The sequence below is a fragment of the Gallinula chloropus genome, assembly GCF_964237585.1.
Source record: "Gallinula chloropus genome assembly, chromosome: 6".
In the NCBI taxonomy this organism is placed as follows: domain Eukaryota; kingdom Metazoa; phylum Chordata; class Aves; order Gruiformes; family Rallidae; genus Gallinula; species Gallinula chloropus.
Window position 1 is genome coordinate 29,635,177 of NC_140091.1, and position 14,540 is coordinate 29,649,716.

Consider the following 14,540-nt stretch of genomic DNA (forward strand, 5'->3'; position numbering starts at 1 on the left):
TCACTCCTCTCCAACTGATTTTTATCTTTTATCCCAGGTCACATATTACAGATTGAGGAGTTGCAAATTCTTTGAGAATAAGTATTTCATATATCCTGACTCGTTAAGGAAGGACATTTGCAGAACTGTGGCTAACAAAGCTTGTCAACTTTGAAGAACAAAAATAAAAACATGAGGCAGAGGACAGGATTGCTCACCCAGGTAAACTATCACCCTTGGCCTTGCATGCTGTCTGTACAAAACATATTTACTCAGAGGAAAAGTGGCAGAACAAGACTATATATCCCACCACCGAAAGGAAGCATGTACACTACATACACTTAGTGCCTTGCTGAAGAACATTTCAATCTTCCCAAAGTACTTCCTTGGAATTCAGCCAAGCTTTCTGTCAAAATGACTCACCCACTAATAGAGTGGCATATTTCTAAGGGGTACTCTTGCTTGCCTACTAGAAGTTTCATACAGACACAAAACTATTTTTAACTATGGTGCTTATTCTTTAAACTTGATTCTTTGCTTCACATAAATCCCTGTAAGTATTAACTTCCTCCAACTTGTAACCTAAGCACAAAACAACAGGCTGTAACTTTAAAAAACCCACCACAACACCAAACACAAGCGCTTCCATGCAAAAACCCAAAACAAAACAAGAAACCCACGGCCTACTTAACTAAACTAAATGTTTTTTTAAAGGTCTGTTCTGCTTTAAGTGTCTGAATACAATAGGCACACCAGCAGGACATGTGTGACTTGTGTGCTGTTAGATACCTACTGTAGTCAACCAATAAGCCTCTAAAGTGCTAAATCCATTAAGGTGCTTCAGCATACCCCAGCCATTAAGCACAGAAGACTACCTCTTGAGAACTATTTTAATATTTAGATAGCATGCTGTTTGGGACTAAGTACTATAAGAACAGTGGACAACAAAATAAAGTCTTAAAACTTTCCAATAATCTTCACAACCGTTTCAGTGAATGGAGCAAGAGCAGAGGTAATTGTTATTATAAGTATAAAATAACATTAACTTTTAGGATCATGAAGTGTTACATATTAAATAAGCAACCTTTTTACAAAACAGACTTCACAACAGTATACAAAATAAAAGGTCCATTCGCTCCTTTGCACCAGTTTTCACAAGCTCTTTCATGGTTACACTGTGAAATTTTACACAAAGGGCTCTTCAATCCACAGAGAAACTGGTCTAAAAAAATATACTTAAATGTTCAGTCTACAGATGGGTGAAAAGCTAAACAGCACAAAAATTCTGCAAGACCATAGTCAATATTCCCACTTACAACCCATGTCAAGCCTCTGTTACTAGTCACAACTTTAAACTTTCTAGACAGAATTGCTGAAAGAGACATCAAAGTCCCTCTAAGATATATTAGTAGGTTTTCATCTTCTCTCACCTCATTTTTTGCATGTTGTTTCATGAGTTCTTCCTGCACCATTCTTGCCTTTTCCTGTACAGTATCAATAAGAAACTCCAGCCCTGAGCCTACTCCATCATAAATGGCAAGTAAAAAGTCCTTTCAAAAAAAAAAAAAGATCCAAAACATAATGATTGCAAGAACTGATATGGACTTGAATTAAAACAATTTTCCATGGTGAGATAGAAACGCAATTTTGAGCAAATCATTCAGCGCTATTCAGTTTAGTCTCTTCAATCAAATGTCATTCTTGGACCACACAGAGCGTCAGCACATTAACCTCCTCTTCCTACCTTTCTTCAGATCTCAGAAAATCCTGGGTGATACTTAATCACATATTACTGAAATAAGTACTGGGCATCAGTGAAAATCAGTAGACTTGTACAGTCTCAGTGCAGATACAGTCCTAAAAGCACAGTATTTCTTACGCTTTAGAGGTACAAGTGATACAGATTCAAAGTGCATTTTTTCAGGGGAAAGAAAATAAAATCAAGGGTAGTAATACATACTTATTTTCACTATAAAAATGAAGCATTAAACTAATGAATAAGTATTTTCAGAAATCAGATTATTTTATGTAACAATTCGCTTCTGAGCATGGTTACTTTACATAAATGTGAAATCAACATTAAAAATTGTCACTATTGGTAACAAGTATTTTTTCACCTGTAGACTAGTTGGAGGAACACTGTCATCCACAGAAAAGGAAATATCAGCTTTTGTCACTACTGCCAAGTGTCCTATGTATTTCACTGTTTGTTTTACTGCTTGGTTTACTTTGCTCCATGCTTCTGTTACCATTGAGGATATATCTGATGAACAACCCTGAGAAATAAAGGCATATGATTCACTGATGCTAGAAAGCATTTCTAGTCAAAGAGCAGACACTTTCTATAACCCAAGAATTTGTAACTCAAAACAGCTTGAGACATTTTCAGCTTTACACCTTCAATGGCTTATCAACCACAGCTAAAAGCCCACACCTTACAATCACAGAGAAGAACAGTAATTACACTTACTCAGATAGAAAGAGTTACTCTTGATAAGGCTGTTGCACAAACAAGAGTATAATTTCTGAATTTATAAACCAATGACCAGTAAGGAGTACCACTTCACAATCCAAACCAGCATTTGTTCTTGTCACTGTGTGTTTTGTTCTCCCCTTTAATGTTTCAGAACCTATGCTGTTGTCAGGGCCTGGACATGGGAATGTCTGCATTACTCTGAACTTTCATATGGAAGGACCTGTTGAACAGCCAAAGGTGGATCTTTGTTGGCTAATCTTTTTGAGATGTGTCCATCAAACACATTAGACATATAAGCATTTGAGTTATAAATGTTGCATTAATACATAGATTCTCTACACACAAATGAAATCCTTTGTATACTTTACCTGCAATAGTAACTGTAAATAACCTCCCAAGTTCTTTACTTCCTGTCTTATTTCTTCTTCAACTTTTACAGATCCAGGGCACTTTTGACCATTGTTAAGCCAGAGCTTGGTTAGAACCACAAGCTGGTCAAAAGCAGAGGTAATTCTGATGCCGAAGGACTGAGCAGCACAATCAAGAGAGAAAACTAGAAGAGAAAGAGATCTATCAGAAAGTCTCCTCTGTGCATGCCAACAGAAAACACATGGATACTTATGCCTCTGAAAGGCTAATCATTAATTACGTTTGCTTTAAGCTGCTATGAAAATGAGACTTACAGTTTTCTTGGCATTCTTCATCTTGCTGCTCATAGGCTTTTAAAATGGCAGAAACTCCAGAGGAAATGGTAAACAAATTAGTTAGTAGACTATCTGCTATGCTCTTCTCTCCTCCTTGATTCTGTTCTAGTAAACCTAAAGCTGAATTTATAGATTCTTTGCAAATTCCAGGAAGAAATGATTCCGAGACACCCGGGCACATGCTGGGCTTACTCTGTGAACCTGTGTGATGTAAAAGCAAAACACTTATGCAAGAAACACTTCATAGGAGATAGCTGTCAGCATTTCTTCATAACGACTCATTCTAACTGCCTCTTCAGCAATCTTCAACTACTCAAGACAGCAAGTCAGGACAAAACACACATACGACATTCTACATATTTTCCAGATTCAGTTAGTACAAATTTCACAGTAAAATTCTTTAACGTGAACCAATTCTTTTTTGGCAAACCCACAGAGATAGAAAATATCAAAATCCAGCCAATCCCAAATAACCAAGTGCATAAAAGCAATATTTGGAAGACTGAAGTATCTATTATCTCAGAAAAATAATACTATGCAACTTGACAGCAAGTTTTGAGAAACTTCAGTAGTTGAACGAATATCAACAACTCCAGGTCTCCGAGTTATTGTGTCAGAATCCAGCTTCTGGCAATTTGTTACATGAACAGCCACCTTTCTCTCCATAGTTAAGTGGAGCAATGATTTAAGTAAATCTCTTCAATAGGGATTGTAAGTGCCAGTCAGGAAGCTTTTGGCCTAAGAAAGCATAATATAAACCACAAAAAACTTACTGTTAAGTTTATCCTAAGCTTGAACATAGTTAAACCAGGATTTTTCTCAATTTTTTTTCTAACTCACCCTTTTTTTTGACAGCTGTTGAAGTCCATCAGTTTTATACATGTAGCAGTTTCAAGTTCTCAGTATGAAATGAAAGGTGCTCTGCCATACAGTACCTACCCGGTATATAGGAAGCCTGTATATTCTGGATTGGTTGCAAATTTATCTCAGACAAGCATCCAGAAATTCTCTTGTTCTTCATGAAACTTCTACTTCTAGGAAACGATGATAGAGCAAAAACATTTTTTAAAAAGACTGTAATCTCTCTCCCCTACCCACTGAAAGTTCAATTAATATCAACAAATAGCCAACTACAACAAACACCTACTGTAATGAAATGCAAAACCTAAACCAGAGTGAAAGCAAGACAGTACAGCCCGTAGGACAGATCCTACTTCCCTTTACCCACAGGCTCTTGTTACTGTACATTCCTATTTTTAAGCTACTGTTTTATTACTGAATTATTTTTATCTAGAAATATAAACAAAACACATTTCTTTCCTACCTATTGGGACCATAGAAAGCAGACATGCTGGGGATTTTTCTATCTTGTTTAATGCACAGAAAGAATTGCTTTGGAAAGCCAGATACCCTATCCACCAAACTGCTTTAGTGGGCATGCAGTTTTTATTAGCAATATGTTGCAAACTAACTCATATTCATAAGTGGAGCCAATGGAGAACATTAAGATAGCATAACTACTTTAAACTTTACTCCTCCTCATAAATGTATATATAACTTTTAATTTGATTTCCAAGTTTGACATTATAATAAGGTAGAAGAATAATGAAAAGACTATGTTAGTAGCACAGAAGCATATTTAAGTAATTCCAGAAATTATATTTCACTTTGCTTTAAGCATAGATGAAGGAGCTACAAATTAGAATCACCTCCTTCTGGAAAGGGAGGAAACTGAGGCATCTGAAAGGTCAGGTTCCCACTCATCAGCAGGGTCAAAGAATACATTAGCTGATTTATTTCTGCCATTGCTCTGAAAAAAAGTAACAAAAAGACAGGGGACGAGGAGGGTTAAACAGAAAGACTGACAAAGCATACAAGCTATGCATGAAGTCAACATGTTCTATGAAGAATAGAACAGTTTTAATGGTTTTTATTTCTTTTACTAGATCATACATATCCTAAAAGATGACTGATTGTCAGACAACTTGAGGTGGAAAATAAATCATCAGGGAAGGCACCAGGCTATTTGCAAAGTACAAAACTTTTTTCAGAGTTCCCTCCACATGCCACATTTGTTAAAAATATGGGCGCATAATTTTAATTTATTTTTGCATCTGGACTTCTAACAGTTTTAGCTATAATTTTCCTCAGGAAATAGAAACCAGCCTCTGATATTGCCAGTTTTTAGAAATAAATATGACAATATTATTCTGTCTCTGAAAATACTCGCATGTTACAGAGTTGTATCATAAAAGAGCACTTCCTCAAATTTTTTTCTGGCTTTTCATGGCTTTTTACCTTTTTGGACAAAATACTGTAAGATTTTTCTAAGGTTGGAAAAAAAAAAAAGGAACATTCTGAAGTGTAAAAAGCCTTCACGTTCTTCCCTACCAGCACCTTCAGAGCTCCAATACTTAAGACTTCTTCCACTGCAAACTTTAAGTATGTTATGTATGCCAGAACATGATTTAAGTTTGGAAACAGAAAAGATCCAAAGTACTTATCAATTACTTGAATCATTTTCTACTCATTTTTCATTAGTGCTATAGGCTGTACATAATACAGATAATGCAATGAAAAATATTCCTATGATCAAGAGAATCACAAATTCAAACACTGAACAAATTTAGAAAAGCTGCTCTCAATCTAATACTTGGGCTTAAATAGATGATTGTCTTTTGTGTATTAAATAAAAACCTCCAAATTATTATAACATAAAACCCAAGGTCACTACAGCTCTAACAAATTGCTTTGGATCCTTCCTTTGTGTTAACTAGTGCTCTCTCATCTCCAAGAACTTAACTTCCTTTACCCTTCATTATTTCACTGAAGTCTAAAGCAGCTTTCAACTCGTACAGCATAAACTAGAAAAATTAAACGCAGCCATCAGCCCTGGATATTGGAAACTCTATTGCCACTGTAAAAGGAAAAGTATTTCTTAGGCCACTCAAATCTTGACCTCTAAAACAGAGAAAAGAATGCCGTAGAAAAACACTGTCTGTTCAGATGGGAGTTGATAAACTAATTTAGGACATTTCTCTATTTCGCAGATGAAAAAAATCATCCTCCCAGCAAGTAAGACCTGATACCATGATCTTCTCTGTATTCAATCATTTGGAACCACTCTCTACCTTTATTTAATTACAAAGATTTTAGCTGATTGTTATACAGCTTTTGTAGATACAGAATCAAATGTAGGCACTGTTCTATTTTACATCCCCCTCAATTTTGATACAAAAGATCGTATGGAATGCTCCAGAATAAAATACTGCACATTTAGAGGGGTACAGGACACAATTACCTTGTTTGTCTAAGAGAAATGGGATTAGAATAAGGAATTGAAGCGCACCTCAATTGTCAGTTTAACAAAAAAAAGGAGCAGTGCAAAACATCTTCAAAAACTCCCATTAAAGAACCGAAGGTGCACACAGACAAAAGCAACCAGCAGCACATTAACTTACCAGAACCAAAGAAAAACAGGTAGAACATAGTAATGAAAACTCAAGTAATACCTTTGAAAAGCCTAGTTGTCCTGTAGAACAGGCATGTAGTTGAATAGCCAGAAGGACCATAACATAGTCTTTGTTTAGTACTTCATACTGTTGTACACAAAATAACCTCACTAAAATTACTAACCCATGTCCTCTACATGTACACACATTTGTCCACACAAAGTATTAAAAAATGTGCCTTGGTATTGAAGATCACACAATCAAAAAACACATCAAGATTTTCCTCCTATATGATTATCAAAAACTCATATTTGACAAAATATTGCTGATTTTTATTCAGTTGCTACTGACCTCATAGAGTTCTTTCATTGCTGCTAGTTTGCATTCAAATTTCTCCAGGCTCCAGAAAGTTGCTACTCCCAATTTGATGTTACGAACCTGCACCTGAACAGAAGATCCTGTTCCTGTTTTATCAATTTTGTCATGCCTAAGAATTTAAGAAAATTTAGAAAACAAAAGCATTAATACTGCTAAAGCAAGCAAGGTACTTGTAAATCATTAAAAAACACATAAAAATACCCAGAATAAAAATTGTATTGCAAGTACAGAAGTTGCTTGAGACTACATGTGTGTCAGAATTAGTGTAGTCATTAAAGTTAGCTTTATGGGAAGGAAAGAAGAAGAGTCCCTGAATTCAGACACTGTAAAAGATATATTATACCAACTCCTGGCTCAAGAAACTCAGAGCCCAAATAAGCATTACAGAACTCTATGTGAAGAAACAGCATCTGAAAGACAGTGACACATACACCTACCAGAAAGTCCTAACTTGCCTGCTTTTACTGTAGATTTTGGGGTTGGTTTTGTTTTTAGTTATAGAGCTCCCTCTGCACTAACAGATCTCTGCTTATATTAATACCTGAATAACATCAAAGCACACTTCTAGAATACTTACTCTTCAGCAGCTCAGCAGGCCAAGACTGTGGACAGAAACAACTCACTACCCCCTATATGCATGGTCTGAGGTTCTATACTTGAAACTATTTGTGTTGTGGTTTTATGAACAGATGACCTCCCAGTTGCTGGCACATATTCCCCATGTTACTTTTCTCTAAAAAGAATAGAGTTACTGTGTTTTAGCTTTAGGGACACTTTAATATGTGAACCAAAGTAAGATGGACATAGGCATCAGAATTCATCCACAAAGCATGCTCAATCCAAAATCAACGTCTATAGACATAACTCACTGAACATGCACAATCCACCCCTTTTATATATATATATATAAAATTATATATACACCCCCTTACAATTAACCAACTCAGATACTCACCTGCAGAAGACAGTGTTTTTCCCAAATTCATTACTAATAGCGTTGGCCTCTCGGATCATCACAGACAGCCTCAGAGAATTCCAGTTAAGTGAAGCTAGTGAAGAGCATTACATATAACAAGGAGATCAAACAATGAGATGCAACAATTCCACAGTAAAAGAAAAAAAAAAAAAAAAAAAAAAAAGAGGCTGAAACCCCCCAAAAGATCAAAAAAATGGAGTGGAATTAGCCAACAACAATTCTGTGAATTCCCAATATTTTGGGAAAAAATTATAAAATTATTCCTATGCACACACACTAAAATAACCCTTTAAAAAAGGTCAGGTAATGGGTATTTCAGAGATAGAGGCATAACACCAAATGCTATATATTTAGTATAACCTGAGATAGGAACTAAAAAGAATCCATTCTTTTACTCCAGTTTCCCCAATGAGTTAACATGCAGTTTTAGTATGGTTTGATATATACAGCTTACAAATGGAAAAAAATCATAGCAGTCAGAAGGCTGCTCTTGTTCAGTATTCTTAGAAAAGTATTAGGTGAAAAGAAAAAGCTTCTGGATCCGTATCCACTGAATCCAAACCCGCCAAGACAAAGTCAGCATTGCCCTTGCAACAGTATGCATATACATACTAGTGAGGGGTTTATTCCCACTTCCACGATTCTTCTGAAGGGTGCGTATTTCTTCAGCAATCTTCTGCTTCTCAGCTTCCAGAGCTTCAAGTATCTTTGCATGACGAATTGTGTGATCTTCTAGAGCCTGATAGAAGAAAAAGATTAAAAAAAAAAAATATCTAAAACTCTTAATGCTTTTTAGCAAAGATTTTTTTGTTGCTGTCGTGGATTCTCATAACAGAATTAAATTTATATTCAACATCTGCCATATCCACATGAAATTCTTCATCTTTAAACTTTAACAGTTTTCAGGTTTTGCTTAGATGTTGTCATGCTTAAAAGATACTGGAATTAAAAAGAAACAGCTTCTTAAAAAATTAAGTCTCATTTGTTGCATCAGGCAGATATAGATGAACACAATGAAAAAATCCTGTCATTGCTTACCTTAATGCTTTGAGCCATAGCTTTTGGTACAGGGAAATAGCTGCTAGTTTAGTACACAAACAAAATAGTCCACATAACATAAGGTCAAATATTCGTTTATCCCCAAATTTATTATAATATCATATTCAGCATGTAAACAAAACATCTGTTCTTAAGCATACAAACATGCATTAAAAAAAAAAAGGTAAATATTTCTCTTACAATCATTTAAAATACACACAAGAAACCACACAAAACAAACCTCAGATAACCAAAAATGTTGGAGTGGTTTAGGTTTTGTACATTGCTGTTTAAAAAGAAAGTTACCTGCTTGGTAGCTAAGGTCTCCATTTCTAAACGCTTCTTATTGAAGCGCAGCTCCAGCTCAAGGTTCTGCTTTGCCCTCTCTAGTTCCTGTATTTTAGTTGCAGCTTTTTGGTTATTCATTTCTTGGATTTCCTTCTTATGAGATTCTTCTCTCTAAGTGTAAGAAAGGACAGATGAGAGGAAGAATACTACTATTTCAGCATTTTTGATCCACCCCTCAAGGCAGATATTAAAATTTATTTTCACTCCAGTACACTGAAAACACCAGCCCCTGTAGACCACTCAGCCCAGCATCAGCAATGAAAGGTAATATCACAGATCACAAACCTGACATTATGTCTCCTATAGCATATTTAAGAAACAAGATACTTCATCATTATTACTGTTTTACCATGACATACAGCATATATGTCTACATAGAATAGTACAAGCATTTAAAATACAAACAACAAAGCAGCATACAAACTTGGAAGAAAAAAGTCACATTAACTAAAATACTGTACTAATTTTAAAGTCTCATATAACAGAATTTGTAGGGACAGCTTGTCTTTACATACAAGTTACACCTGCATCAAATTCAGACATGATTAACGACTCAGTTCCTGGATTTTAGTTCCTGGTTAATTCTATAGAACAAAATCCCTAGAATAACACTTAAGAGGGCATTTTTCATTTTTATGAAGTTTAGCATTCCATAAGGCACTTACAACATGAAAGGCACAAAGGAAGTGCACAAATAAAAACCCCATGCTACAGGTTCTGTTTTATTTTATTAATACGTTTGATGTAACGATGTAATGTAATGATGCAAGGACAACTCACCACCTCTGCTTCCAGTGATTTTATTTTACTTTCATAAGCTTCTTTTTGTGAGATCAGTTCTTGCTGAACCATCTCTTTTGCAATTTGGACACTTTGCATCATTTCTTCCTTGGCTTTCAGTCTTGCCTCTTCAATTTCTGATTCAAGCCTGCAAGTGGAAGCATCATACACTTAGAATGCTGGCTTTGATCTCTTATAGGCTGCACAGAGATTACATTAATTTGCTTCTATGATGGCCAGAGCCTACACTTTCAACAGTTAAAATATGAGGATTTATTTGGGGGGGTTTTTTGGGAGGGAGGCGTTTAGCTCGTTAAAAAAAAAAACCCAAAACCAAACAAAACCCTCACTTTTATGCTTCACCAGTATCTACATTTTCCCTGTGAAATGAAAACCATATAGGTAAAGAGAAGTTTGAAGTCTACTTGATTGCTATATTTAATTACGCACCTTTCCCAAAGTTAAGAACTGCAATAAACAGTTATTGCACAGCTACATTAATAACTATCTGAATTACATCGTTAATAACTGAATTACAAGAAAATAGAATACTTACTGTGTTCTCTGTGCAATAAGCAGCTCATTCTTTGCAAATTCAAAATCTTTTGGACCATCATGCAGTAACGTAGTGCCACAAGATGTTGTTCTAGATTTCTGAACTTCTACTGGATGATTGAACCTGAAATAGTGGTCTCCCCCAAGGATCACTCGGTCACCCTATTGGGAAAGAGAAGGGGGGAAAAAGTCTGTTCTACAACTTTTAGTTTTATAAGCAAGTTTACAGTGCTTATTAAAACATAACAAGTGAGGCAAGAAATTGATGAGGAAGAGACAAATATTTGGTTCCAGGGTCTTCTAAGAAAATCCTGCTGTCTGAAGTTGTAATAATGTAAGAAAACCACATATGAACACGTTAATCTGACCAAACCAATTACTCACATGATGCAGAACTGTTGGGTCCAAAATGCATTTCCCGTTTACATAAGTCTTTGCTTCTCTCAGTGGAGTAATACTCACTTTGCCAGCAGTATTTCTTATAACACTGAAAACATGAAACATTTGGAATCTCAGCATCTAATGTCAATTGCAAATGATGTTTCCTAATAGACTAAAATTCATGCTTTTGATAGCATCCTGTTATTCTTTCTCCAGATATGGACTGTCTTCATACCACCTAGTTACCACATAACTAATGACTGACAACCCATATTTTGGAAGAGAATTGGTATTTAAATCTAAGAATTGACTGCTAAAAAATTATTATAATCCTCTGTCATCTGAGCCTTTCTTTGATTATGTTTAATTTCCCAACACACCCACATCTTTCATTTATTTTATTAATCCATTAAATTTCTCCCAACATTTTGCCTAGGATCAATTGCACAGAATGTACTCGTAACAGTGTTTCTGCAACGTGACCCAGCTGCTCTCTGCCTTTAGTTTTAAGTAAGGAACTGCACTTTTCCGTTGCACTTAAGGCAACAGTTCTCACATAGCATCATTTGGTTAGGTCATTCTCCAGAATTTTTTGACAAAAAAGGAAAACCACCTTGGTTAAAAGATTTTTAGAGGGAACACAAGGAAATTACTTTAATCATTGAACAGTACAAAAAATATCCCTGAAAATTGTTTTCCTGGTTGTTATTGCCAGAAGGTAGAACAACTCCAAAAGAAAGGAAGAGTGAGAAGAAATATTTCCTGCTCTCCCTGCAAGTATAAAAAGAATGCTACTTACCAATGGTCATCAGCAATCAGCACTCCAGAAAGCTGGATATCGTGTTTTGAATTTGGTGTGTATCTTCCAACTGTAGTTTCTCCTTCTTTGATCATATACAACAGCACCTCAGAAAGCTGAGGATCTTCATTGAGGTTGACAAGGTTTGGTAGATCATTGTCCATTTTGAATGCAATTCCTGCTTTCTAGGTAAAAGAGAGCTCTGCATAAAAACAATTTACTTGATGCATTCAGATACCTATATTAGCATTTCCTAAGTAGTCATAGTAGTCCATTAGAAGAGTAGCATTAAGGAAACCTAATCTTACAACTGTTCTAATTCTTTTGGAAGGCTTGCTGATATATTTTTTACTATCTCACTATAGAAAGTGACACGAAGAAATAAAATGTACCTGTAATTCTTTTATATCTTCGAATTTTCTTTTTTCTGCTTCTTCAAGTTTTTCTTTCCAAGCTCTTAATATATTAAGGAGAAAATAACAAGACATATTAGTTTTGTTACTGACCATAATTTTACTATATTTCATTTTAAAGCAAGATATTAATGAGGGCCTGACCTTTGCATTTCTGCCATGTCCCTCTCCTGCTGGTGCAACTTTATCCTCAGAGATGTTACTTCCTGCAAATAACGTCTGTATTTTTCAGGATCAGTGTTCAGAGCACTTTTCTGAGCTGCCTTCAGTTTTTCAATTTCAGCTTTCAGCTCTACATTAGACAAACCAGACACACAGGACATATTAAAAATTAAGACAAAATAGGGTTTAGACATTTCATTATTACACTAAAAAATTCATCCTGCTACTTAAGTTAAACACCTTTCCCCACTCTAGGTTCTCAAGCATAGCATAAGACATGTGAACTTCGGCCAAAAAAAGCTCAGAAAAAAAGAATAGTATTAAAAGGAAGATATCCTAGGTTGTTTTAGCCTATTTGACAAGGGGTCAGTCACCACAATAGTCTATGGATCTTATGGAGCAATAAGTTAAACACACACGCAAATGAGAAACCCCTGAAGAGTGCAGATGTCAACCTCACCTCTGATGAGCTTGGCATTCACATCTTCATTTACTTTAGCGGTGTTGATAATGGAACAAACTTGTTTAGCATAGCGCAGAGTGCTGAGTGTTTCCTCTGTACTGCTGGCAGCTGGACTTACTGTGGCAATCATAGCAGTTTGTGAATTTCCACCAAGACTTTCCTTTAGCAACCTTCATTTGACAGGAGAGTCGAAGTCAATCCCCAGCCCCCATATTGAAATAAAAATTAAACAACTCAATATGAATAAACACAAATGCTTAGGGTCTTGCTACTTATTTAAGAGTGATTGTTAGCTACTTAAAATGCAAGCCAAGGTTCTGCTTCTTTACCTGATGCAACAGGCTAACTTCTTCCCTCTGTAGGTCATATTAGAGAGAGGGAAAGAAGGATGGAGAAGTAATGCCTCCCGAATAGGAGAGGAATCCACGGTCTAAAAAAGCCATTACTTAATTTTACATTAAAAAAACATCTGAAACATACATACCAAGTAAGGACAGATTCCCGGTAAGGAATGAAAGCTTTCTTCCCATTCTGAGATTGCTTAGACAGTGCAGAAATAACCTTTCCAAGGGTTAACAGTGATTTATTGATACTCACACCCTCCTAAAAAAAGCAAAAATAAAACCAATTTAATACAGTTGTGTTCTGTGGGATGTTACAGATTGTACTGCTGATTTAACTGTGCTTATTCAAGGTCTGGTACAGCTGTACCATGTTAAGTGTCACTATTGATTAAAAGCACAACAAGATGCAAAATATTATTCTAGATTATCTTTATTTGGACCAAAGAGAGACCCTGGCTTTTAAATAACAAACATCAAACTTGCAAAAGCAGCTTGGAAAAAAGTCTCTATTAGAAACTCAGATTGGTTAAATACCAAAAAAAGGGGCAAGCCCCAACACCATGAAATACCCAATTCATGATTTGGAAAGTCGCATAGGAAGTTTTTCCTCGTTCCTTCTAAACCATCATTAGGCATACAGAACACAAAGGAGCAATGTACTAAGGAACATCTTGCCTGCCCTGTCCTCCTGTACAGTCAAAACAGCTTCTTAGATCCATCCACCCACCCTCACTAGCAGAATGCTAGGCAATACTTATAAGCACGAGGGCTACATATCCTTTTATAACTACAGTTCCTGCCGAAGAGTCCTGATAGGCAAGGATGCTTTGAAGTTTTGGTGTATTCTTTCAAATCAATCCTTTTCCAGAAGTTTCCAATCCTGGTACTGATGCCTTGGAAAGCTGGAATCAAAACTCAATATCCTTGGTGACTATCAAGCAGGTATTCTTTATTGCAGCGCCAAGCACACAGGGGATCGCTCCTCCAAATGTGTGTGCCCATTAAAGCCAAATTGCTCATATTTATACAGATGAACTGTACATATTCATTATAATTTCCAAAAAAATGCAGAGCTATGCAAATTACTTCCAGGAAATCATTTAAATTAACTTCTTCCAGATAGAGCATGCTCAGTGACACTTAGGGGTTTTTCCAGTGGTCTTCAGGAGTCTTCCTCATTCTCAGTGCATGCTCTTTACATTTCTTCTCTGTGGTTATCTGAGCTCAAAAACACACTCCTTGTCGCTGAAAACAAGATATACTCTGTCTCCCCATTGGTCATCAGTCTCACC

General features: G+C 35.9%; 1 protein-coding gene across 1 annotated transcript in view; it reads right to left on the reverse strand.

Moving 5' to 3' along the window:
* KIF14 (kinesin family member 14) overlaps window positions 1-14,540 on the reverse strand; it is a gene marked incomplete at both ends in the record, with an annotated part of 66,430 nt that overhangs the window by 44,318 nt on the left and 7,572 nt on the right. The window contains 18 exons of the mRNA XM_084266313.1: window positions 1,410-1,529; window positions 2,097-2,255; window positions 2,824-3,008; window positions 3,139-3,360; window positions 4,099-4,193; window positions 4,869-4,969; window positions 6,963-7,098; window positions 7,945-8,038; window positions 8,578-8,704; window positions 9,310-9,462; window positions 10,132-10,279; window positions 10,688-10,848; window positions 11,071-11,173; window positions 11,867-12,051; window positions 12,259-12,322; window positions 12,424-12,571; window positions 12,902-13,074; window positions 13,389-13,507. Coding sequence (XP_084122439.1) covers window positions 1,410-1,529; window positions 2,097-2,255; window positions 2,824-3,008; window positions 3,139-3,360; window positions 4,099-4,193; window positions 4,869-4,969; window positions 6,963-7,098; window positions 7,945-8,038; window positions 8,578-8,704; window positions 9,310-9,462; window positions 10,132-10,279; window positions 10,688-10,848; window positions 11,071-11,173; window positions 11,867-12,051; window positions 12,259-12,322; window positions 12,424-12,571; window positions 12,902-13,074; window positions 13,389-13,507 — 2,493 coding nt within the window. The remainder of the gene's footprint in view (window positions 1-1,409; window positions 1,530-2,096; window positions 2,256-2,823; window positions 3,009-3,138; window positions 3,361-4,098; window positions 4,194-4,868; window positions 4,970-6,962; window positions 7,099-7,944; window positions 8,039-8,577; window positions 8,705-9,309; window positions 9,463-10,131; window positions 10,280-10,687; window positions 10,849-11,070; window positions 11,174-11,866; window positions 12,052-12,258; window positions 12,323-12,423; window positions 12,572-12,901; window positions 13,075-13,388; window positions 13,508-14,540) is intronic.